The following is a 27,243-nucleotide window of genomic DNA, read 5'->3' on the forward strand; positions in this document are numbered from 1 at the left end:
GGAAGGTCGCTTCGTCAGCTATGCTCTGACGACGGGAGAGCGGAGAGCCCGGCCACGAAGCTCGTGACGCTGGCAAGGCCAAGGCGTAGCTGTAGACCTCGGAGACGTCCGGGCGAAGCTCCTGGGACCAGCTGCTGATGTTCACGGTGGTTCCAGTCCTCTTCGCCAAAATATCTCTTACCTCGGCCGAGCCCGATCAACCGATAATCACCGGGACACCGGGCCGCCACGCAGATCGACGTAAGGCGAAGAACGCTTCGCGAAGCCTAACCCGGCAAGAGACACGTCAGCGGCGGCTACCGGGGCACCAGCCACGTACTCGGTCAGGTCAACGGAACCGCGAGGCGTCGGCACATTACGGCACCCGCAACGCTTCGGACGAGCCCGACGTGGACTGGACAAGAACTTCAAACCAACGGTCCGTAGAACCCGCACTTCTCTATTGCGACGCAGTTAGGCCGAATTCAAGGTGGCCAGACTTTGACGAGTCAGGGCTAAGACTGACGTAGAGACTCTAAGACGGAGTTAGGCTCCGAAACCTAGAGTGTATAGTCTTTCTTGTTGTTCAAGTTTCTTGTTTACTTGAGCATTTTTGGTAGTTTTGTATTTAGTATTGAATCAGCATTTTGACTGAGTTATGTCTTTAGTTCTGCGTGCCTCGTGCTTTTACCGTCCATGTACATATTAAATCCTCGTTTGCTGTGCTGCCAGTCGTGTCTCTCCTCCATCGAGGGTAACGCCTGTGCGCAACCCTCCGGCTCCCAAGCAAGAGTAAGTGACAAGCATTCTTTCTCCATCCATCCATGCGGTGCGCTGCGCTCACGACCGGACGTGGCTGCGCTTCGGCTATAGTGTACTAGAATACGGTTGAGTGGGACGAGCGGCTGGGGCGGCAGCATGCTTTGCAGTGAGGCGCCCGACGTGGAAAAATACTGTGGAGGCGCTGCGATAGAAGTGGATTGGGCCGCATCGTGGTGGCGCCGTTGGAAACTGCTGGCGATACTGCTCGGCAGGGTCATTCGTACTACTTCGCGCGCTGGTATTTGCGTTCAGGCCGCTCAAATGGTGTTCATAATTGCATATGACACGTATTTATGCCTTAAGAATAAATTGCTTTCATTCTCTTCTTTATTTTATTTTTTTTTGAATGCCGCTCGGTGATCTTTTTCAGCCTCGGGCCGGGTTCGGGCGGGTTTCGAGCTGGGCTCGGGCCTAAGGCAAAGGGGTGGCGGGCCGGGCCGGGCGGGTAACGTAGATTATTTTCGGGCCCGGTCTGGGCTCGGGCCGAGCCCGGGTCTCACCATAAAACTTTTGATCGGGCTCGGGCGGGCAGCCCAATGTGAAAACGGGCACGGGCCGGGCCCGGGCTGAAAAAATCGGCCCGTGCAGTGCTCTAGTAGGGGTAGCCCGGGCTCATTTCTCCGCTCTGCCGTACTTGAAATTACGTAGCCGGCTTGCGTCCCGAGCTTTGAAACTGTATTTGTACGTCTCGGACCTTTGAGAAAGAGCTTCGCGTTATAGTGCCGTACACCTGGGAAGTCTTCAATACCACTGAATAGCTACCATCGCTTATAACGAACTTTACGCGCGGATTTACGCATGTAGCGTGACGAATTCAGACGCGTCGTTTATTCCTTGTTTATTTGATTGTTTTATTTGATTGTTTTATTTGTTTATTTTGCCGGTACAGATTGGTTCTGAGAGCTATATGGTGACTAATGAGTCATTGCCAAATGAATCATGCTTGAAACGAATATATATTTTATATGTTCACGATTGAGTACATTTGTTTCTTCTTCATCGCTGCAATATAATAAACACTCCTTTATTAATAAATACGACTATGCAGAAACAGTATTTAGTGTCTTTCCAAAACTAGTGTTGGCGTGTTAGCCACAGCACACACACATAAATATATTATTATTATTATTATTATTATTATTATTATTATTATTATTATTATTATTATTATTATTATTATTATTATTAATGAAAAACGTTGGGTCCAGAAATCGTCAGTTTCCAAGCACGTCACTGAAAGATTAAATCACTGGGAGGACCAGCTGATATAAAAATCAAAGTTCACCGACGCTTTCTGCGCCACCGTGATAATCCTTGTAGATGCTTCAGGGTGCGAGATCTGATCTGTCTGCAGTGTGCATCCCAAGTGAAGTCCACTGCGCCGCGTCTCGTCTACAATGGTCACTGCGGCTTCCCTTACTGCGTGTCTCACGTCGTTTCTCTTCGTTGTAGCGATCGAAGGCGCGGCGGCGTCGTTCTGTCAAAACAGAACGGCGTCTATACTCCCGTCCTTTGCAATCCATTTCGTAGTCGCGTGCGCGTTTGCACTCGTCATCTGACGCTACTGGCGCAGGCGCCGGAACGGCGCCTGAAGGGAGCTTAAAAATAATTAAACAAGTGCTCACCGCGCAACGGTGAAAGTTAGTTACAGCCAGGCGATCATAAATCAACTACGGCAATAAGCCCAATGCTAGCCACAATGACATCAAAAGCAAATATTGTTGTGCGCTGTGCACTCGTCGCTAAGAATTTTCATGCTTCCAGAAAAATACACGTGCGTCCCTTGCTATCACAGCTCTGTGTCAATCTTGTCGAGATTAACGGCGCCGATTAGAAATTTTTGAGCTCCACAAAGCCTGATACATTCATTTTTGTGGGTAAGGCCAGCAGACAGCCTCTACAAGCTATTAAAAACATAAATAACGTTTTAAAGCCACAGAACTTGCGATAATAACCGACCTTTTACAGCACAGCGAACGCTTGCGATGCGCGTCTTTGAGTCCATAAAACCCCTGTCGCCTCCTGGCGACCGCTGTAGAAACTCGAGAGGTGCGCCGACGCGCGTGCGGCGCTCTCTTGGCCACCTCTCCTATTCTACCACTATGCTCGTGGTCGGCTAAGTTTGGCTAAGAACTAGCCAAGCCAAAGCAAGTTAAGCAAAGGAAAGCAAAGAGAAAGCTAAGAACCAGCCAAGCCAAACCAAGTTAAGTAAAGAAAGCAAAGTTAAAGCTGGGGAAAGGCCACAAGCTTCGCTGTTTTCCCAGGCTTCGCACCACTTAGTGTGAAGGCTGCCCCTAATTTTTTGTTATGATGTCATTTTTTTATTCGTACCATATAATATGAGTAGCTATTGCATCCTTGCCATGTGACAATTTCGTGATGTAGTGATTGCTTGCTGTAGCACACTAGAAGCCACCACAGAGACGGGAACCGTAAGCACGCAGTCACAGTCCTCAAAAAGTTTCCGTTATATATGCTAGGCTGTAACATCACAACAAAGCTTTCCTTTTATCCACTTATTGTTTCTTTCTAAGTAAGTGCTCATATATAGAATGACGATATTTCGAGTAACTCCATTGTGATGCAGCCACATGTAGATGACTTCCACAATTCACTTTTCTTTCACACTTCTTTATTATGTTATCTAAAATCTGCACAGCGGCTGGCATCCAGGATAGGCACTCTGTGTCTTTACAGTCTCTTGATTAAACTGCACGGCAAGTAAATTTGCACCTCATGGTCTATGAAATTATAAAGCCTGCTTAAATATAAATTTTTTGTATATTCTCTGTATTGAAAATGGCATGACGCATTCTCACGGGGTCCGATGGGCGCCGTTTTGGTTGGTATGTAGTGAACATTATACGATACATAACGGTAAAAAGCCTGTCCAACCAGCGGATCATGTTTACGGATCCTAGCAGAGCGAATGACTTGATGTTTGATTGGCCAGAACCGTTATAAGCCAATAGAAAACGAGATAAAGAAAACATATCAAAATTAAATGTTTTTTAAATAAAAATATAGCCTTGCTAATGAACCAAAAATAGAAGAAAATAGAACTTGCCGCCGGAGGGAGACGAACCTATATCATAGAGATTCGGGGTATCAAGCTACTGTACTACAGTGGCGGCTGTTCAACCGTCCACTTTCTTGGAAATTTGTGCATGTGTAATATTTAGCCTTGGAAGCGTTATCTAGCACCACTTACTGCCATGACGCTAAATGAAAACTTCCTCTTAAACCTCAGGTGGCACATGGTAAAGTGTTGGGTTCGGCTAAATCCGGCGGCAAGTTGCCTTTGCCTTCTCTTGCATTTCCCTTGCCTTTTTACAATTATACATCTCAGTTATAAAACTAAATTTTTTTTCAATGCTTCCCATCACGGGCTATTAGATTCAAAAGTAAGCGGCCACTTACGGGAACAACGCAGCAGCAATAATCTTTCCGAAGGGTGACATGTCATCTTCGTTCTTCGGACCGGAAGGTATCTGAAAGGAGCTCGCGTTGTAATGGAGGACATTTGCAATTTTCTTCAATTTAGTGCTTACTTGTCCTTGAGGGTGCACGCGCTCTCAGGTGCACCTTATATCGGATGAAAACAGCAAACTGGGCGAGTTCGTGCATTTAAAATTTTCACAAGCTACTACAGTGTGACAATAGTGATGATGTGTCCACCGTTTATTATGTATCGGTGGTATGTAAGGCATATCATCGTAAACGAACAGCGCGAAACGGACGACTGAGAAGGATTCACAGCGTTCGTGCTCTGTGAATCCGTGTCCGTCGTCCGTATTGCGCTGTTCATTTACGATGACACGCCTTATATACCCCAGATACATAATGAATGCTGCACACATTATCCTATTGTCATGTGGTAATGACTGCGAAGAATAAGATGGCATAAGAACTGCGAGTCACAAAACTAACTCTTAATTCGTGAAACTAGTACCCAGCAAAACAAGTGACACTCGTAGCACAACGATGGCGGCGAGCACACTATTCGGTCGTCAAAAAACTTATCCGCTTTTCAAGACCTTCGGCTATTTATACATAACTTATCGGCAATTCATGCGCAATCACTGTTGCACGCGTTAGTTTCCACAATATCCTTTGCGCACGCAACCTGATTACGCAAAAGTGCTATCGTTATATGATCATCGACAACATTCAAGAAAGTTTTGATACAAAAAGGCACGTCTGGTGCTGGAAGATACCATTTTACATTTGTTAGCCGGTTAAAGACGGTCACCGGAAAAGCATAGGAATGTACACTTGTCACTGTCCCCCTCCCAAAACAAGAAACTCCGACCCTATGCTGCAAATATAACACACAAGTGAGAAACAAGAGCAGACGTAGTAAAGAAACGTACAAGGCAGTAAAGCAATAGAGTCAGAGTTGTTAGCGTGCGTAGAATGGCTCAGCACCCACCATGGAGATGACTGTAGGGCATGCGCGGCGTCGCTGTGATTGTGTAATGCCATCGGGGACGACCTCATAGGCCAGTGCGCGAATACGTCGGAGGATCTTGTGTGGTCCGAAATAACATTGCAGTAACGTTTTGCTGAGTCCATGTCAACGTATTGGGGTCCAAATCTAAACGCGGTCGCTAGGCTGGTATTCCGCACGTAGCATCCGTTATTTGCTGGTTCTTGTGCTTGCTGCAGATAGGCAGCGACTTCGAGATTCTCTTCGTTGGTGACGTGCGGCAGCGTGGCGTCGAGAGTCGTCATGGGGTTCTTTTCGTAAACCAGCTTCAACGGCGTGATCTGCGTTGTCTTACGCACTACCGTGTTGTAAGCGAAGGTTACGTATGGAAGGACGGCCTCCCACGTCTTGTGTTCAGCGTCGAAGTCTACTTCTAAGTACTTTCCTGCGGCATCGCTTTGCCTGTGTACAGCGTTATACACTTTCAATCTAGGTCGATGATTACGCCATGTTAGCTCTGGAAGTCCATGCCCAGAATTACGTCCGTGAGCATTGATGGAGGATAGCGGTTATCACAGGGTGTCTGATCCTGAACTGTATTCCAGTCGCTGTTAGATTCTGTTAGATTCTGTATTCCAGTCGCTATATAGATTCCAGTCGCTGTTATTAGGTGTCCTCTCTGTCCGGATTTAGGGGCTTTCCATGCAGACCTAACCTTCTCCTAACCTTTGCCAACTATAGTCGGCTCCTGTGTCCACTGTCCAGTAGAGCGATGACTGTGTGGCCGTCGATAAGCATGCTCAGTTTGGTGGTTCTTTCTCTTGGTTAGGTCGCGGCCTCGACTGACGACTGCGTCGTACTGTGCCGCTGTCGTTACGTCAACACGTGACTCCTTCTTTAGACGACCTGTTCTTTCTTTCGGAGCTAGCTTCGTCTTGATGGCGGCGGGTCATTGCGACGTTGTGGAGGTGGATCTTGCATTGTCGTCGTCAGTGGCGGAGAATATTCAGTATTTCGGTGAACAGCAGCCGCACCTCCAAAGGTTGCTGCTTTCGGTTTTCGGGATATGGGCTGACAGACTGCCCAGAGGTTGGGCCAGTGTACTGCCGTCGCTGCGGCAACATTTAGCGTCTTGGCGACGGCGATCGGAACGGTCGTCTAGGTATCCACTAAGCGGGGTAGTCGGCTATCTCGCGATGCTTTTGACCTTTCAGCAAACACGGCATGTTGACTGCGAACCCTCGTAGTCCCATCTCGCGGGATGCGCAGTGGCGGCCGACGAGTACTGCTCCTCCGCTGTGATAGCATAGCGGGCGACGGTCGGGGGCACGTCAAACGCCCGTTTTCCATGGGGGTTTGCACGGGCCGCAGCCGGGCGTAAAGATGGCTGAGGCGGTGGCAAGCGGTGACATGGTGGCGTCACGGAGTTCTGTCGCAGGCACCAAGGTGGAACGGGATGACGTGCGGCAGCAGCGTAGCTTATCGCTTCCGGATTCGGCTGCGGTTGTTCAGGAACTCCCAGTCACTGCTGGATTCCCTCGCCGACGATGTCAGAGACCAAAGGCACTTGAAGGCTGCGACGCAGGAAAGAGTTTACTCAGTTCTTTACGTACAATGGCTGTGATTATCTGAAGGTCATCACAGCCTAGTGCATGGTCTTCGGCACTTCGGCGTAAACACTTGGCGGTTATCTGACCTAGTCCGCATTTCCAGTGTCTTCTCGATGGCCGTTGCTTCCGTTGAGAATTCCGTGACGATCTTGGGCGGATCGCGAAATAATTCAGTGAAAAAGTATTGTTGCAATCTCGAGAACAGGAAGCAAACTTTGTTATCTTCAGGCATGTCTGGCGGTCGATGTGTCGAAAGAGGCGAGTTATTTCTTCCCTGAAAATTATGTCCTTATTTGATAGCTGCATACGAGATTCTAGCACAGCACAGTTTCTGCCTTCTCTTTAGGAGCCCGTCGCTCGGGAAGGTGACCAGCAACGAGTTGCGAAAGAAGTACTACGTTGTCAGAGTTCAATACCTGTTGGCGTCTTTCAATGAGACATGTGCATGCCGCAGCTTGTCGTCACAGCTCCAGCTGGTAAATGTTGCGACCCTTTTCGTATTTTTCCAGCCAGCTTTGCATGTCTTCAAATGATTATCCGCGCAAGGTTGGTGGCTCCCTGGGTTGTTGCAGCACGGCGTGCGATACTAGGCTTGTCATTGTGCCCTGTTGAGTGGACCATAATTTCCCTATTGTTCTCGGGTCGAACTTTATACTCCGGTAGCAATTCTTGAAGCCGGTGGATACTTCGCTGGCCCGTGGTGATGCTGAGGTTGGTTTCACGACTTGGCCTGTGGCTTGCACACAGAGTAAAGTATACAATGAAGCACCTCCACTAGATGTCACGTTATAGTGATAGTACAGAATCAGAAGGTTGTACAACTGTGACCCTTTATTGGCCGAAGTTATGCCCAGCAAATCAGGTTACTGAGAACAACTATGAGCACAACTATAGTGCTCAGCGAGCGCACTCGTCGAGCGTAAGAAAATGTCATCTGTGAGTGAAGAGCATCGGATATTTACACATCACTTGTCGTGCATGCCAGCGTAATCGCTGGTGCTCGAGTTTGTTCTGGAATGTACACCGCTATTCGCTTTGTGCACGCACTCTAGGTTTGCCAACGGTTCTTTCGCTATAGAATCGGCGAAGCATTCGAGGAAGTTCCTAATACAAAAAGCTGGCTTCTTTCGCCGAGCGATACCTTTGTACGTTCGTTAGCCGCTGAAAGACTGTCACCGGAAAGCCATGAAAATGTACACGTGTCAATAGACAATTGATACATCACATATCGAGATAATCACTCATATAGCCACGCGTTTTAGGAGGAGTTATGCGGAAATCTGAAAAAAGAATCGCCATTGAAACACAACACAATCGTAATTCTACAGCTATGTTTTCCGAATAAGCGGACAATATGCTTCCACAACAAAACTGCAATAACAATTATTTATGAAATTTTCAAACAAACTTTTTAACTACAGTAGTTGCTTAAAAGACTGAGACATGCTCTCAAAATTATTATTCTGAAGATATTCTTTGGAACTTTCATTAGATTTTATATGATCCCAAGCAAGTTAACTGTATGCTGCCCACCGTTTTTACCAAGCCTAGATGACATTAGTCAAGCCATCTATAGCTACCTTCCTGAAAATCACCTTGCGTCGGTTCTGTGTTTTGTTCCGCTTAAAGCATGGGGCTTTTTTTTTACCTTTCCCCGAAACACGGAAACGATCTCCTTATCCGTACAACATTTCAGATGGGTTACTCTCCGGCCTTGTTACCTAACGAGGAAAAAAAATGATTGCTACGACATAAAACTCAGTGTAGTTAGACATTGCACGTAATACTTAGGTAGGTGTCAAAATATGGCTTCACGTATGTTATCTAAGCTTACAAAAAATGGTGGGATGCGTGCATTTATTTCACTTATTGGGGACCATATAGAAAGGAATAAAAGCGGCAATGAGTAATTTTCAAAAATAAAAATTTCAGCGTATTCACTCTTTATAGAACCACTCTAGTAAATAATACTTCGCAGCACATGTTGCAGTTTACCAATGGTAGGTCAGTGAGTTCGCAAGGCATATCCACAATGAATGACTGCAGTTTCGACATATGCGTCCCTAAAGTGTGCCGAAGAAATGCATTTCTATAAGTTAATTTACAGTGAAGCTGTTAAGTGCAGCTCCAGAATAGTTCCCGTGCAGTGGTGGCGGCGCTAACACCTAACGGCGGCGTGAGGACGGTGTGAACGGCATTAAGAAATCTGGCAGCATCGTCTGAGAGGCGAAGCCTTTGCAGCGATACCAATGTTTTAGCGATGTGCTTGAATTACTCGGACAACATTCTGACTATACGCGGGTGCGATATACGCTGCCAAAATGTCGGGCACCCTTAAAAACCAATAGGCGCCCTGTAAGGCATGTAATTGAATCACTGCCGCACCAGTGCAGTGAGCTGAGAAAGCGGCGCCAGAGAAAGTACGTCACTTTCAGTGATGTAATTCCAGTAATATTGTTTCGAGCTGCTTGAATTGTCTGAGAAGATTTAAGATAAAATACATACGCTCTGAATCAAATGATTCATGACCCTTGTTTGGCGGCTGCAATTCTCAAACATCCAGAGGAACAATTCTGTCAGGACCACAAAACATTATCGGCGCAGCTTAGTCTTTCAATGTACTGTATATCATCTCCCTTGCTTACAAGCCCTACATAAGCATGTAGCAGGCATAGCAATAAATATTTACATAACATTGCGAAGACGACGAGAGCAAAAATTCCGCTACCTTTCGCGTAGATTGCTATCGTGAATAATGTATAAAAAACAAAGCAATACGAAAAAAAGCCTGCGCTGGAGACCCGAAAGCGTTCGTGCGAGCAGGGCATCGGCGAAAACGCGCAGCCGGGCACCGGCGCAGCATGCTGGCATGTTGTTTGGATATAACACGGAGTACAGAAGTACTAAGCTCGTATTGAGTGAAGCATATTAAAATTTAAGGGTATAGCAAAGGAATTGCGGATATAAGGAAACATTTGGCAAGCCTGAGGGTGATCTCGTGAATGGGCCGAAAAAAAAAGACAAAAAAAAGACCCTATAAGCCCCGAAGGACCTAGGTACTTACTTATGCAGAAGCGCCTTTACAGACCTTTAAGTCTCTCGCATCGGCATATTTCTGTTTTTATGGAATGCGAATAACGTTTCGGTAAAGATAGTTAAGTGCAACAATAGTGCATCCTACCGCAAGCTTCACGGCCCGTATCTAGAAACTGGTGCGAGTTTGCAAATTTCTTTATATTAGATGGACATTGAGAATTCACTTGTTTCAACGCTTACATTGCCATACGTGGCTTAAAGGGAGCTGCTAAAAAGGCATCAGTGAAGTTTTGTTTATTGTTTTAATATGGCGTTTCGATTTCTGGTGCAAGCAATGTCCGCGTTCTTAAGCAATGCAGCCGAAAGATTGTCTGTCACAGACAATTAACAAAATTGCCTGCAACTCAATTTGGAACGCACAGTACACAAGAAACAGCACAAAAAGCAGCACACATAGCAGAGACATGCCACCAGACTGCTTATTTTCGGCAAATGTTTATGCATCGATACACAGGGCCGTATGTAATGTAAAGCTATACCAACAGGGGACAGCACTGACCGGCAGCCTCCTGGTAATGAACTCGTAAAGCTTCTAGTTCGTAACGAATTTTGGCCATTGGCCGCCCGCTTTCGCTAGCAGTTTACCCAGAATCAGGATTATCTGGAATTGTTTCTCACGAACAATTCTAGCGTAACAGCATTCTGTCTATACAGGTCTGCCTTCGCAATTAGGGAGACAGACGTCATCCACCGCGTCTAGACTTGTAGAGGAGTCCGCAGCACTGACAAATCACCTCCTTTTCCGGTGATTTCTTTCGCCAGTATTATTTTTCTCACGTGCTGAAGATCAAAGCACCAGTTTAAATGGTGAAAAAACATCTTTCCAGCAGAAAGAGGCGCGAAACAAAGAAGAGGTGGGCGCACAGAGAAGAAAGAGGCAGGCCCTTTTGGAAGTTCCTGTGAAAAACCGCACCCGTGCCATGCCCCTAGTGTGCGCTTTAAGAAACGTTAGGACGCGACCGTTACAGGCAGCCAGCAGAACGTCGTTGTCCATCTCGACATTATCAGAGTCGATGGTTATTCGAGTTTCTGGTGCTCGGCTACGAGAGCTGGTGACGATGTTTTTCGCTGAAACAGCTAGCATACTAACGTTGCGTTCGAGGCGATATCGCGTGTCTTACCTTGACGCTGGCGGACTTGGCAAACACGGTGTCTTGGAGACCGGCGATGACAAAGTTCCCGACAGTGGTGAAAGTTAGCAAAACGCTGACCACTATTACCGGCCCACGAAGTTCCACGTCGTTTATGTGGATATCCTGGAACAATACGAAAACAGTGAACACGGGCCTGGACGAAAACGTGCGTTTTCTTTTCATTGTGGAATGCATGAAATACATCCAACAACTAATTACTGCCAATAGCAACGTAGTCGGTTTCTGAAGCACTGGTTAAATAAACCAGCACCGGCGATAGCTCAACGCCCAAGCTTGATATGGCAGCGTAAGTGTAACCTTTACGTAATATCAATAATTGCTTTTATGTACTAGTAGAATACAAAATTTCAGCTAGAAACACCTTATCTCGTTTCACTCACCGTAGAGATGCAATGTTCGAATTATTTCTTCTCAAGCTATGTCTGTCTAAGCACACAATGACGACCTTTAGTGACGTTAAAGTTTTATGAGGTTTAGACTTTTCATTTTTATAAAATTGAGATTGGGTAACATTGAGCCATTGCAAAATTCGAGGAGTAATTCACGTAAGGATGGTGCCATGGGTGTTGCCACATTACAAATCACTAAGTGATGACTGTCGCAACAATTGACTAATTTCTATTGTAAATCCTATTGGTATCGATGTTCACACGTATTCTAAAGTCCCACCTCAGTGCCCGATATAAACGACACCAGTTTGTAAGGTGTACAAGTACAAGGCGAAGAATGCGAACAATTTTATTCGGCAACTGAATGATAAATCGGCATGACTGCGAATGTGTCAACGTCACGGCCATGTACATACTGTTCCTTTTAAAACTTCCTCGTCGTATGTGTGCGTTGCGTCCAATTTCATACAAATGAGCCTTTTTCTAGTGCAGCAAAGGCGCTTACGCGAATATTGCACGATGAAATAAACAACCCGGCGGAATGTTGCATGCACGCTCTATGCTCTGCTTTAGTATTCCCTCGCAGCAGAGCCAAGGCTATACAAGACCTGCGAGCGCTGATTCTTGAGCAGCGAAATGTGGTGCCGTATTGCGGGACCCGTTGCTTCACTAAATGGTCTTGACAAGTGGTTTTGTCGGCAAGTATCTACTTGGAAGCTTCTCTGAGTGTCGCAGCTAAGGATTATTGCGTCCGCTTGCTTCGTACTTTATTAAAATATTTATTGAGGATATATAATACTGAAAAAAAGAGTTGCACACTTGTTCAAATTATTTCGTTCTCAGGAAAAAAAAGAACTAATGCAGCTCTGCCATATAGAAAATAATTTGCACTTGAAAGTATAAATATTTATTTGCTTGGACCGTGGTAAAATTCATGCGTGTAGTCGACGTAGCCAAAGCACCGCACAGGACTCCCTCCCGGGTCGTCCTTCGTCCTTCGCAAAATAGGCTTTCGCAGGCTCGATTTTGTGGTACCGTTCCAAGCCGCTCTTTTACGCGAAAGGAACGAATAAGTTGATCTTGAACATACTTGGAACAGTGCGGAAGCGGTGCAGTAAATGTGCACGAATTCTATTTAAGAAAACGGCTGCACTTAAGAATTTTAAGAATGTAAGCGAGTGCACGGTGTACAAGTGGATGTTACAAGAGGGATCAACAGATGGCGCCACCATCTCGTGTGGCACTTGCCGAGTGCTCCTTATGAATTTTCCGCTTCAGGCGTCTCTACAACCCAGCTTCTCCTCTGTATCTCGAAATGTCCTGAAGACGTGTGTTTTTTCAGGTGTCACAGCGAATATGGAGCGGATTTCCTACCGTTGATATCACAACAGCTGATCTCGCTATGCAGTTGCATTGCGTCCATTGATGTTGCTGCCGCCTGCGCTGAAGCGCTCGCCGCTTGCAGACGTTAGGGCGCGGAAGGATACCTTGAAGAAATGTTCGCCCTCTTGATTGACACAAGAAGCCTGTAGCTTTCATAGTGCTTCATGGCATTTCTGGAACAGAGTATAGAACTGGTGATAAATAAACGAATGTGGTGGTAGTTTTGCGGGATGATTGCTTTCTTCTTCCTGGTGTTTTACGTGCCAAAACCAGTTCTGATGGGGTGATTGCTTTCGTTCTATTTTTGCATTTTGCTGTACCAACCGTTGCCCATGCGTAATGTTTCCGCGGCTCAAATGCCAGCATTCATTGAGCATTGCTTGACGCTCTGACGTTGATTAAAACACTTGTGTCCGTGCATTAACGTTGTGAATTATCCAGGCGATGCTGTTTTCGCAAGGCAGCGTCGATGCTACCGCTCGCAACAAGGCTTATTAAAGATAATAAAGAAAAAAGTCGCAGTTTTGCCCGAAAGGCGAAACAGCAATTGCGATAGCAAATTAGTAGAGAGCTATACGCAGAAATATAGTAGTTTTATCGGCTATATAAACTTGGATGCATTCGCTGATTAACTGAATTAACAAGCATGGTGTGAGCGCGCACAAGCAAACATGAATAGATCCCACTCGATGATAGCAGACAACCGCTGTCAAAACGCTGGCGTGAGCGAGAGCAGCAGGAGAGAGCGAATGTTCGTGCGGTGTATCACTTCAGCGGAAACTGAGCGGCGAAAGCACATCGCATAAAAAGCTATGAGCCGTCTGCAGATCGCTTTCAAGACACGGTGCGGGCGAGCGCGCGTCGCCGCGCAAAGTACAAGTACGTAGTTGCGGGCAGAGTAGAAGCCGAACTCCCTCCCTCCCGCGCTGCCTTCCCGCTTTCCTCCTTTCGCGTACGCGACTGAGTTGCCGATTCCCCTTGTGCTGTTGGTGCGGCAGCACAACGTCACCCGCCCGCCCTCCCTCTCTCCCACCTCTCCACGGCCTTTCGCGCGACTGTCGCGTTTGCTCTCCGCCGTGCGCTCGCTCTCCGTGAAAGCGCGCGTCCCTCGCGCGTTTTCACTCGCACGTACAGCATACGGCGCGCCGCGACGATTTTATCGCCCTTGGACTTGATACGGAACCTTACGGCGACGACGACGGCGACGACGACGGCGGAAATCCGCTTCTAGTGTCCATATAATTGCTATCGCAATAAAACAAAAAAGATTTAGCTGTATTTGAATTAATTTTCGACAATGCCAAAGAAAAAATCAGCTGCTCTTACGGCCCGAGAAAGTTTGATAAGCCACAAATAACGCAAGAACTGAAGGCCCGGGTGGCGACATCACCTTGAATTTGCCGCAGCAGCTAGCCTGACGTCATGGATCTGATGGCGTCCGCTGAAACATAGTTGACACTCTATCGACGAAAAAGGCCTGTGATGTAGTATAGACTCGTGTAAGGGCCGCACTTTTTTCCCCCGCAATTTTGCCGAGATGCGGCCCTTGCACGTGACCGAACCTTACGGTCACAATGGTGCCGGCGCAGCCGGCGACTTGTGCGCAACCCGAATCTTGGGCACACCCTGGCTCTAGCCGTCTAGTAGCAGCACGGGGAAGTACGCAGCGCGTGTAAATTCTTCCTTGATGCGCGCGCGCGGCATCGGAGCATCGAACGCGATTGCTTCTCTGTCGGAAATTTTTGTTTGTCACCTTTTGGTCTGCCAAGTTGAGACTGCGGCTCATATGTGGGTGCGGCCCTTATACGAGTCTGTAGGGTATTCTAAAGGAGCCGAAGACTGAATTTCGCAACTTTTTAAAACACTGCGCCGCAACAAGCTACATACGAGAACACTGCCCTGAAACCCGTTAATTCACAATAACGTTTCGGCGCTGCAGTTTCTATGCGAAATTTTATAAATAAAGTTCCGTCTTCATTTTTTAAGTTTATAGTAGTCAACTTATTGGTACTGCCAAATTAGAGAAAATATAACTTTTATTGACCACTTCAATGTTGAAAATTGATTTTCTGTTTTCTCTTGAGCGTTTTTTCAGATTGTCAGCTACCGCATCGCGGGGTTAACATCAGCGATAGCATTGACCACTTTAGCAGTACAGAATGGAGCTATAACAAAGGAATCTGCAAAAACCCTTTAGTCGGTGTAACATCTTACCTCTGCGTTATGAATCCTCTCGAGAAAACGAACCATGTCAACCACGGCGGCGACGGTCAGTGCCCCATAGAGGGCGCAGCAGAGGCCTGATGGTGGAAGGCTGCGGCGAAGCCTCCCCAGGAAGACCAGCAGCAAGGTGACCTGTGGATGAAGCCAATCCGCGAGAGGGTAAATTGCATGTGACAAAATGTGCACTTTGTTTAGGCCTGCGAAACAACCTTCAAATTTGCGCGAGGGAGACATTTCGGTAATTCGAACGCGTGGCTTCGCTTGAACGTGAATCGTAGGACAGGGGCGCTATAGCGCAAAGCTATTCCAAACTTTTCTATTCCAATTCTGAAATCAGCCCACCACGATTGGTCAAAACATTTTCGGCCCACTCCTAACTTCACCTGTCTGTCACGCGACGTCACGAAAACGCGATAGCTCCCCATCTGATATGACGTGCACACACTGATTCTGCATGATTAAACCGCACAAAAGGAAAATAATTATTTCTGATTCGACACCTTTTCACTATTAGCCCTCAGCTATTAGCCCAATGTTCTCGGGCTACGCCCACTTCGCCTGTCTGTCCCGCGACCTCAGAAATCCGCGAATACTCACCGCGTCAAAGTGACGTGTACGCGAAAAAAAATTCATTATTATGCCGAACAAAACTGAAAAATTTTCTGAAAAGCCAGAGACTGCCCTGTTCCGAAAGGAATAAAAACCCACTGATCGCTGTCTCTCGCTATTCGCACCTGCCGGTGAGCATGTATTTATTTGCGCATGATAAACCTTGTTGCGTGGCAGTAAAACGTTATCGAGCCCTTTCGGCACGTATACGACATCGTTCTGCAAATTCTTCCTTGCTGATGATCCGTTTTAGCGGCATTCTTATCCTTCCGTTGCACGCCGTCGCGATTTTCGACCAGCCACCGCAAGGTAAGTAAGGCGAAGCGGACCAATCGGAGAAGCCGGCACCAACCTCTTCATGCGGTTATCTATTTTCACTGTGCTGGCTCGGTCTCATCGGAACTCTCTCCACTAGAGCGTGCTCCTCGCCTGTTGTCAGCCAACTAGATAAAGACCGGCGAGTGTTGGCAATGTTATTGGTTTTGAAATTCAACAAAGGTGACCTCCTATAAACAGGAGAGTTTTTGATTGGGTTGTTCAGACAACGCTGCGGGTCACCGCCGAATGCTTGTGTCGGTAGTTACGTAAGTTTGACGTCGGGAGATTGGAATAAAAACAGTTTGGAATAGCTTTACGTTATAGCTCCCCAGTTCGCCATTTTTCCGTTTTCGTAACAGCATTACTGATTACCCATGTGCCGGAGCATTGGGGTCTTTTAGTCTTGACAGTCTCCTGATACATTTCAGGAAATAAAAAATAAGCCGATTGAGCTGAAGGGAGGTGACTCCGTGATCAGTGTGACTGGCATACAAACGTGTGCCTTTCGTAGCATGACAAGGCTGAAATACCTCGCGATGTAGAGTGCACTGAGAAATGACCACTAATAAAAAGAAAGAATCGTACGCTCTTCAATGTACGAAGGCCAGATTCGTCGATTCAAAGCCATCCAATAATGCCGGGAATACAACCACGGGCGGAGAACCAGCCGCTCGTGAATAGAGATCACGAGCGGCCGCAACAACCCGAGAAAGTGGGACATAACGGTCCTTATTAGCGGCGAGAAATTGGAGTGGCGCCCTCTCGCGGTGACGTTCCGCTGCCGTGCGCACAAGTTCGCTTCGTGCATGCTCGGTGCATTGGGCGCGCCAGCCGTACTTTCTCAAGGATGTTTTGGGTGCTTTCTGCTGTCCGCTTTCACGCCTAAAGTACAGTGTCTCTTTCGAAACTGCGTGAATCGCGAAAATTTCTTGCTTGAATATCGAAGCTATATATAGTTGCAAGGGTTACTGCATTTGCAAAGCAGAGGTGCGCCGTGTCTGTCCAAACGTTTTGCGTAAAAAGAATGTCTGCAAATTCAGCATGAAACATTTTTTTACGATGGTTCACTCCAAACTTAGCATTTCTGTAGTACTTAGTTATGGCAGACATTTCGTTTTAAACGGAACAGCAATATTCGTATTTGGTGTCAACTTTATATACGAATCAGTATGTTAGAATAAGATAATACCGGCGACGCATTCAGCAAGGTGGCTGACTGGGCTAGTTGGTTATGCATACTGGTAATGATAACGAGAGCAAACACGGGGACGAATAGCAGATAGGGTAATCGTCGGAGTGACAGGGAACTCAGATTATTGGAATGTGAAGGCATGCGCAGCAGGCCACCGTGATTGTTAGTTGTTTCGATTTCTTCTTTTTCTTTTTTTGTTTGTTTCCTTGTCAGTGGAAATACTTTTTGTTTGTGTCTGTTCCTTGACATGCATATATAAAGCACGTCTGTCAATAAAATAATCAGTTGGAAGTCAGCGCTTGTCCGTGTCTGCTTTTCGTCCCCGTGTTTGCTCTCGCGCTGTGTGTTAACAGCTTTTAGCAAGCTTCTTACTGCTTTGGTTAGTTTTTCTACTCAAATCTGGGCGATGTACTATTGCCTAAAAGGAAGAGATAGGCGCCCATTTTATACGCAAAAGAAATAAGCTACTATTTTCACCGTTCTCCGAAATAGCTGCTCCGAAAAAGCATTCTACGTGTATTTTAACCCCACTGCGCTTCATGTGTGTATAGCAATCACTTGAAAGAAAAGGGTCGTGGTTAGGATGAAGAGCCAATCCTTTACAATTGATGTAATGTTCCGTAGTGGCCTGAAGCGGACTGTATCTACAATATGGCAGACACCTCCCGCAATGGAAGCAACCGACTATCGTTAGGGCGTTATAGCGAGGCACACATTGTTCGCGAAACCCATCCGTTCACTACAACTTCGAATTGAAACCATGAAACAGTGCTCTACAGCACCAATTGGAAATGCCTATAATATAAATGTACTGAAACTTGGGCGAGTTCGTACCTTGTTCATCTTGAAACCGCAGTGCACACACAAGAAACGAGGACACAAGGCAAAAGTAACACACCAGCGCCTGTGTGTTTGCCTTGTGTTCTCGTTTCTTCTGTGTGCGCTGCAGTTTTAAGGTGCCTCTAATATACTCGAGGCACTGGAAAGCAGCTTCGGCTGCCCGAAAGAGGAAAATCTAGCTGCCGTTTGCAAGAGGATGTGTCGAACCACGGTGGTGTTTTTTTATATCAACTTAGAACTACTCGTAGCGTCAGTCTATGAAAGACCCCCTCGTATACCCGCCTCATAAAGAAGACACTATATGGAAGCCTCATATGAACTCAGTTGATTTTTGACCTCTGTCGGTGAATACTGCTATTTTCAATGCGTCGTATACCACTAAAGAATGAAGCTTGGGCTTTTTGCTGGCTGCAGCCACATGGTCTAAAAGGCAAATTTCGCCCAAAAAGTTGCCCCGAGCAACTGTGATCGCCAAGCAGATCGTTCACATCGGTTCTCCAAGCAACAAGCACCGGTAAATTGTTCAACTGAGTAGAGCGTGTAGCACTGAAAAGAGAATACATATTGGTCCATGCCTTTTTGTGTGAGGCAAGCAGCTTAAGCAGCTCGCCATAATATAGTGGTTTAGTGGCCTCAATGAGCTTTACTTAAAAATACCACCGCTTAAAATTAACCGATTAAGAATGGCTGAATTTTTAGAAGAGAGAGATAGCAAGGAGAGGAAAGGCAGGGAGGTCAACCAGAAGAGCATCCGGTTTGCTACCCTGCACTAGGGGTAAGGGTAAGGGGAAATAGAAAGAGAAAAATAGGGAGAGAATGAGCACTGAGTACACGTGGGACGATGTACAGGGACACTATAGGCGTTGAAAAATCAAACGGCAATCGCAGAATCTAAACTACAGTGTTGTTCAGTCCTTGTGCAACTGCCGAACGTTCGTGTGAATAAATGTGAAAATTTGATATTGTGCCATGAACAGCTCGTCGTGAGCAGACAAGCTTTAGCGGGTTAAAGTCAAGGTAAATATTGTATAAATCATACATAGGCAACGTTTGTTACATGGTTGTTGCAACACTGAAACTATGGTCGCTTAACTTGATCATTCTATCCCATGTTTTCGCGTTTATGCTTTTATTATCCACGCGCGCTACCGCTGCAGAGTGTAGAATTGCGGATGAAAAACCCACACCACTCTGGACTGAGCTCCGTTGGCCGGCAGTGTACCGTTCTCTTCGAGAAATATATTGTTGTATAAAAAATATACTCTTTCAATAAATTTTGACGAACGAAGACATCGTAAAAATATATTTGGGAGAACTGTCATAAGTGTACTAGCTTAGGGAACGAGAGCGAACGAACGGCAACACTGCAGAAGTCGCCCGGACGCAGCCAGAACTGTAGCAGAAGGCGCGAATCCTTGCCATGACGTCATGCGAGCGCCCCTCTTGGTCGTTCTCGGGGCTAATAGCGAAGCGTGCGCTGTTGAGTTCGTTGACCGCTGCCTGGTGGTCACAAATACGCATTTATTTCTAAAGCTATGCGTCGGGACAAAGTGACTATTCAGTTGTCGGCTTGTGCTTTCGAAAGGATCATTTGGCGCAATTGGGCGGTTCCTTGAACGCATTGGCGAGCGCAAAGTGAGCAATAAAAAATTCAGCATATAATTAGCGGAGCTCGAGGCACTTTTAAAAACAGAACACCAAGTTCACCCGCTGGAGCTCTTCTGTAGCAGGAGTGAGGTGGGTATCCTAAAATATTTATGTGCAATAGTATCACTGCTCGCTTGTCGGGCATTGTATGTCTTGCCAAAATCATTTTTGAAAATAAGTGCTGCATATTTCGCTGTCCTCAAAGAAAAAAAATCACCAACGCACAGTACACATGGTCATTCTGAAAAAAAAAAGAATGCTGGCTCTCCTGTAACCAAGAGTAGATGTAAGCATGAAATGTCTACCTGCAAAGCCAATTGGTGCTGCGACGCACGCCTGCAACCTTACTGAGCCGGAATGAACCTGTTTAGAACTGAAACTCGTTGCAAGTATCGTCTCGGCCAAACAACCATCCGCGCCGGGCCGGAAGCTGCCAGCCTGGTCACGCAGCGTGGCGCCATCTCTCGGAGGAGGCGGCGCAAAACCCGTGCAGCGGAACTCACGGATCGCTGGCGTCGAAAAGAGCGCAGGCAACCCTGTCTCAGCGCCAAAAGATGACAATCAAGTATATGGTGCACTGTATCTGCCTTTTGAACGTCACTATACTCGCGGACAACTTTCTGTGGCAGTGAAGGGAAAGCTACGGGCGCGTGGATGCTGCTCATGTGTTATCGCCCCAAGTAGTCCGGCAGCGTTTGACAGTGCTTTTGGTTGCTCGGAACGGACGCTGAATCGACGCAGCTTTCACGTGCGACGATTTCGCGTTTGCCCAGACGCGGAAGGGAAAAGCCACAAAATAAGTAAACTTTTACGCTCAGTAGTGTGTTCTGTCTTATTTAACTGCTGCTAATAAGCTGTTTATGTTTTCTCTTCCCCAGCCTAAACCAACGGGGTTTAAAACGAGGGACTCTTTTCAGAAGCGCTCTCGCTTGTGCGCGCTTTGCCTCCGTAGCTTTCCCTTCATTGCCACAGAAAGTTGTCCGCGAGTATAGTGGAACTGAGAAATTAAACTGCAGCGTATTAGAAGCTTGAGTGATATTGTGAACAAACATTAGAAAGAAATCGGAAGCAATAATTTTTGTGACTTGTTTGGGCAGTAACTAGTGTATGTAATGCGGTCGAGTACAGGGGGCCAGCGACAGCATTTTCTTTAGTTTTGACTGGTTGCCCGGATGATCTTTTGTTCTCGCAACGATGCCCCGATGTTCTCGTTTCGTTCTCGCCCCATGCTCGTCTTGAGTGCCCGGATAGCAGCTCTGGATTTTGGCTCAACGTCTCTTGAAGGTCACCGACAACGGGAGCTAAAAGCATTTCATGCTTAATACCCACATCAAATAGCGGCCGGTCTGCAGTACGCTGGCGTGCGCCCTCTGTCCTTACGGCACACGCAGGCGCCGAGAATACAGCAGACGCGTTTCTACACTGCCGTGCCACCGATCTCCGTGAGAGGGCGTTACGAACCTCTCCTTACCAAAGAGAAATATAGTAAACGCTATACCCCGTGTCAGTTTGTCCGAACGAAACAGGTGTGCCCATTGGAGGTGTTTTCTCAGCGTAGCAGGAGCAGCGCGCCAAGGCAATATACTTTTATTCAATTTTTCGCTCATTTCGTGGTTAGAATTGTTAGGTTGACCGAGTAACCCATATATATCATGCATGCTTTTCAGATTTCTTTGTCGTTTCGGTTAAATACAAGTAGGCAATGAATAATTGCTGTTTTTCCTACACATAGGGTTACGTTTGTACGATGCCTTGGTAATACAAGGTAATGGTCGGAACTAGGAGGAACCAAGGTGTGCGTTGTTCTGAGTGCGAGCGTTTCTACGCATTAGAATAAACGCGGTTTGAGCCAGTACGCGATGCAAACGGGGCAGTTTTTATCTGTAGGATGTGTGTGCTAGGGTCACGACTAGACCATCTAGAGAAGGAGAAGGAATAACTAGCTAAGCGGGTTGGGAACCTAGAAAAGGAACTCAGGAGCGGGCAGAAACAGAGGAAGGTGGTAGAAGATAAGCTAGCCGACGTAGATATGAAGCTTAGGGACGCCATTCCCCAAAGCAATGGCGAACGCTTCGATGCGAGCAAGGCGAACGGGAGCAGGTAGGGAAGCTGAAACCGCCGCGCCGGAAAGCAGTGATGGACACGTCAGTGATGGGCAGGAAGGGTCTACTACCACTGACGTGCCGGCCGTGGAGGAAGACAAGAGAGCGAAGGGTGTGGATGAGACAAGGGGGGGGGGGCATCATGGCCTCAAGTACAGCTTTTGGCGGTGAGGAGGAGGAAAAGCGCCGAGTTGTATTTGTTGGCAGATTCAAGCATGCGTGCAGTAGGGCCGGTGATAGGAAAGAGCGTAGGTGAAGGTGAACGAGTCCACATTAGCGCGCGTGCTGGGAAACCGTTTAAGGAAGTGATAGCGAACGCCAAGCAGCACGTGGGGAACAATGGAGGAGAAGCACCTAGTGGTTAAATTGGGCAGAGTGATTGGCGTACTTCAGGGACGGGAGACGGGGATCGCGAAGCAAATAGCCAAAGGGGTTACCGATCTGCGGAATGTTTCAGAGGAAGTGCAAATCGGGTAGTGTGCATGGTGCCAGAGGTTGAAAGGCAGGCGTGTGCAATTGAAAGGGTGGTACTTGCAGTAAAAAGGGAAATTTGGATGCTACCTGTGGTAATGAATTTCACGGTGATTGACATCAACCGAGAAGTGCACCGAGCAGGTCGCGAGGGTGCTTTTGTGCGTGACGGAATACATTTTAGCGATAGTGTAGCAACACCGGTTGGAGGTCAATTCGCGGCACGGGCAGCAGCCCCTAACAATCCGGAAGGTACATCAAGTATTGAGTGTAGCGACACACCAGTAAGGAGCAGAATTAGACCACGAGAAGTTAAGAAAGGCCGCATAAAAGATAAGTATACAGACGGTAACATTTGTTACACAAACACGCAGCGTGGTATCAAGTAGAAAGAAAATGGCTGGAAATTCAAACGCAGCTGAATGACGAAGCTATTAGCGTATCCGCCTTGACCGAAACGCACTTAAGAAATTTGAAGCAGCCTCCTGTTATGGAAAATTTTGTGTGGGAGGGGTGCAGCAAAATAACTGAGTCAAGGAAAGGTGGAGGCGTAGGCATGTTAATTGGGCGACGTATAAAAGGGAGATGTAAGGAGTATTTATGGATTAGTGCCACATGACAAGGCAAAAAGGCGTGGCTTGGAGTTGCTCATCTATGGACAGGTAGTGAGAGCAGATATAAAAATAAAGTGATTGATTGCATTAGAAGCGATATCAAATAGTTCAAGAAATCAGGCCAGGTGGTATTGGTAGGAGATATGAATGCGCACATGGAGATGAATTTTTTAAGACATTGCATCACCAAGCGAGGAATTACTCCGCTGCCTGACCAGGTACAAACCGTTATGGACTATTCACCTCCGGCGTCAATACAGAGCTTGAGCGGCCTCGTCAATTTTGACAGTCGCTTCATCGTTATATGCTCTACACTGCTATTTCCTCATGAAGCGCTCGTTTCCACTTCGAAAGGCGAGTCCGTCAATCCGCCTTTGCACTCTATCGTCGATCAGGCCATTTTAGCACTTAAGACCAAACTCCCCCCTACCACACTCCTGCACCACCCTTTACCATGTGCTCTCACCAGTGCCGGATTAAGAAATTTCAGGGCCCGAGGCTAACTGCATCCTTGGGGCCCTAATGACGACGATGCTTATGATGACGATTGGTTTAAGACGCAGAATTTTTCGAAGCCAACAAGTTACGTTCGCTGATTAGTGATAAAATATACATAATCTTTATGGGTTCGGGAAACTACTTTCTTGGCGTGATTTGTAGTATTATTTAACGGTTATTATCTGACGTCCATGTCCTTCTGGCGATTCTGTCGCGTCTGCAAGTTATTGTTCTACTTGTTGCTACTGTTAGACATTGCAATCTAAAGTTTTGTTTCTTGCTTACACAATTTATGTTTTTTATGGTAAAGGTATACCTTACGGTGTTTTGGTGCCATGCTCAGAGTTATGTTTCGCCAAAACGCCCTGTACCGAAAAGACCGGAGCCGAGCTTTGGGCTTCCGCCCAAACGAACGCGATGGTTGTCAAGACGTTGCCCCGGCCGTCGGTTTTCGATGATAACCTGGGCAGCAAATACGCTCAGCAACTTTTTTTCAAATCGTTTGGGGCCTGGGAATGCAGTCCTCATAGCCCCCACCTTAATCCGGCACTGGCTCTCGCTACCTTATGGTGGGCACTTCTTCAGTAGCTGTTGGAGCCGCTCTTCATCAGTGCCTTAATGGTGCATTGTTTCCCATCTCCTTCTTTTTCCCGAATTTGCGTGACACTAAGCGCCGATATAGCACTTTCGGACGGGAGCTGCTCGCCGCCTGCCTTGCCGTGAAGCACTTCAGGTACTTCCTCGATGGTCGCCAATTTGTCATCCCTTTTGAGAACGAGCCTATGGTTACCGCCATACGTTCCTTAACTGCCAACCACTCTCCTCGAGAGCTTCGTCGTCTTGCTTTGTCGCCGAATTCACGACTGACATACGCTATGCCAAAGGCAGCCTCAACAGTATGGCTGACGCTCTGTGCCGCATCGCCATCAACGCCACGACAGGTCTCGCTGACCCCTTATTGTCCTCGCTGGCGGTGACACAAGTATCCGGCCCCGAGCTTCCACGCCTCCGGTCTTCTACATCACTCCGCCTAGAGCAGGTCCCCTTCCCCGACCATGAAGTCACGCTCTGGCACGATGTTTCTGCTAGATGTACTCGCATCTATGCCCCTTTTCTTCTTCGTCGTGCAGTATTTGATATGATATGTACGCTCTTCCATCCAGGCGTGCGTGCCACGCAAGACCTTATCACCGAGCGTTACGTCTGGACTCGTGTAAGTGCCGACGTGCGTGACAGGGTTCGCGCGTGCATAGCCTGTCAGCGTTTCAAAGTGAGACGGCACATCAGGCCTCCTGGGGGACAAGTTTCGGTCCCCGATACATGCTTCGAGACCATTCATATGGACATCGTCGGATCTTTGCCCCGATCATCGGGGTTATACGTACCTGCTCAAGTGTATTGATTGGTGCACCCGGTGGCGACTTTACAATTGCTAGCAGGTACAGCGGGGGCGTGGCACTGCGGGTCACGTGACTTCCGCTTAACACGTGTTGTCATGGCAATCGTCGGGAACGAACGCCCTTGTGCACCGCAGCGCCCCTAGCTACGGACAAGAAAGAAAGAGCGGGCGTCAGAAACGAGAAAAAGAGAACGCGCGTCGGGAACGAACGCCCTTGTGAACCGCAGCACCCCTAGCTATGGACGAGAAAGAAAGAGAGCGGGCGTCGGGAACGAGAGAAAGAGAACGCGCGTCGGAAACGAACGCCCTTGTGCACCGCAGCGCCCCTATCTGCGAACGAGAAAGAAAAAGAGCGGGCGTCGGGAACGAGAGAAAGAGAACGCGCGTCGGTAACGAACGCCCTCGTGCACCGCAGCGCCCCTATCTACGTACGAGAAAGAAAGACAGCGGGTGTCGGGACCGAGAGAAAGAGAACGCGCGTTGGGAACGAACGCCCTTGTGAACCGCAGCACCCCTAGCTACTGACGAGAAAGAAAGAGAGCGGGCGTCGGGAACGAGAGAAAGAGAACGCGCGTCGGGAACGAACGCCCTTGTGCACCGCAGCGCCCCTATCTACGGACGAGAAAGAAAAAGAGCGGGCGTCGGGAACGAGAGAAAGAGAACGCGCGTCGGGAACGAACGCCCTTGTGCACCGCAGCGCCCCTAGCTATGGACGAGAAAGAAAAAGAGCGGGCGTCGGGAACTAGAGAAAGAGAACGCGCGTCGGGAACGAACGCCCTTGTGCACCGCAGCGCCCCTATCTACGGACGAGAAACAAAAAGAGCGGGCGTCGGGAACGAGAGAAAGAGAACGCGCGTCGGGAACGAACACCCTTGTGAACCGCAGCACCCCTAGCTACGGACGAGAAAAAAAGAGAGCGGGCGTCGGGAACGAGAGAAAGACAACGCGCGTCGGGAACGAACGCCCTTGTGAACCGCAGCACCCCTAGCTACGGACGAGAAAGAGAGCGGGCGTCGGGACCGAGAGAAAGAGAACGCGCGTCGGGAACGAACGCCCTTGTGCACCGCAGCGCCCCTATCTACGGAGGAGAAAGAAAGAGAGCGGGCGTCGGGACCGAGAGAAAGAGAACGCGCGTCGGGAACGAACGCCCTTGTGCACCGCAGCGCCCCTAGCTACGGACGAGAAAGAAAAAGAGCGGGCGTCGGGAACGAGAGAAATAGAACGCGCGTCGGGAACGAACGCCCTTGTGCACTGCAGCGCCCCTAGCTACGGACGAGAAAGAAAGAGAGCGGGCGTCGGGAACGAGAGAAAGAGAACGCGCGTCGGGAACGAACGCCCTTGCGCACTGCAGCGCCCCTAGCTACGGACGAGAAAGAAAAAGAGCGGGCGTCGGGAACGAGAGAAAGAGAACGCGCGTCGGGAACGAACGCCTTTGCGCACTGCAGCGCATCTGGCTACGGACGAGAAAGAAAAAGAGCGGGCGTCGGGAACGAGAGAAAGAGAACGCGCGTCGGGAACGAACGCCCTTGTGCACCGCAGCACCCCTATCTACGGACGAGAAAGAAAGAGAGCGGGCGTCGGGAACGAGAGAAAGAGAACGCGCGTCGGGAACGAACGCCCTTGTGCACCGCAGCGCCCCTATCTACGGACGAGAAAGAAAGAGAGCGGGCGTCGGGACCGAGAGAAAGAGAACGCGCGTCGAGAACGAACGCCCTTGTGCACCGCAGCGCCCCTAGCTACGGACGAGAAAGAAAGAGAGCGGGCGTCGGGAACGAGAGAAAGAGAACGCGCGTCGGGAACGAACGCCCTTGCGCACTGCAGCGCCCCTAGCTACGGACGAGAAAGAAAAAGAGCGGGCGTCGGGAACGAGAGAAAGAGAACGCGCGTCGGGAACGAATGCCCTTGTACACCGCAGCGCCCCTATCTACGGACGAGAAAGAAAGAGAGCGGTCGTTGGGACCGAGAGAAAGAGAACGAGCGTCGGGAACGAACGCCCTTGTGCACCGCCGCGCCCCTATCTACGGACGAGAAAGAAAAAGAGCGGGCGTCGGGACCGAGAGAAAGAGAACGCGTGTCGGGAACGAATGCCCTTGCGCACCACAGCGCCCCTAGCTACGGACGAGAAAGAAAGAGCGTGGGCGTCGGGAACGAGAGAAAGAAAACGCGTGTCGGGAACGAATGCCCTTGCGCACCGCAGCGCCCCTAGCTACGGACGAGAAAGTAAGAGAGCGGGCGTCGGGAACCAGAGAAAGAGAACGCGTGTCGGGAACGAATGCCCTTGCGCACCGCAGCGCCCCTAGCTACGGACGAGAAAGAAAGAGAGCGGGCGTCGGGAACGAGAGAAAGAGAACGCGTGTCGGGAACGAATGCCCTTGCGCACCGCAGCGCCCCTAGCTACGGACGAGAAATAAAGAGCGTGGGCGTCGGGAACGAGAGAAAGAGAACGCGCGTCGGGAACGAATGCCTTG

The 27,243-nt window shown here is 48.3% G+C and overlaps 1 protein-coding gene across 1 annotated transcript in view; it reads right to left on the minus strand.

Moving 5' to 3' along the window:
* Positions 1-27,243, minus strand: part of LOC125941092 (ATP-binding cassette sub-family C member 4-like) — a 95,742-nt gene that overhangs the window by 44,583 nt on the left and 23,916 nt on the right. The window contains exons 2-4 of the mRNA XM_049658026.1: positions 15,077-15,217; positions 11,058-11,192; positions 4,222-4,292 (exon numbers count right to left, since the gene is read on the minus strand). Of these exons, the coding sequence (XP_049513983.1) occupies positions 4,222-4,292; positions 11,058-11,192; positions 15,077-15,217 (347 nt within the window). The remainder of the gene's footprint in view (positions 1-4,221; positions 4,293-11,057; positions 11,193-15,076; positions 15,218-27,243) is intronic.

The sequence above is a fragment of the Dermacentor silvarum genome, chromosome 10, assembly GCF_013339745.2.
Source record: "Dermacentor silvarum isolate Dsil-2018 chromosome 10, BIME_Dsil_1.4, whole genome shotgun sequence".
Lineage (NCBI taxonomy): Eukaryota > Metazoa > Arthropoda > Arachnida > Ixodida > Ixodidae > Dermacentor > Dermacentor silvarum.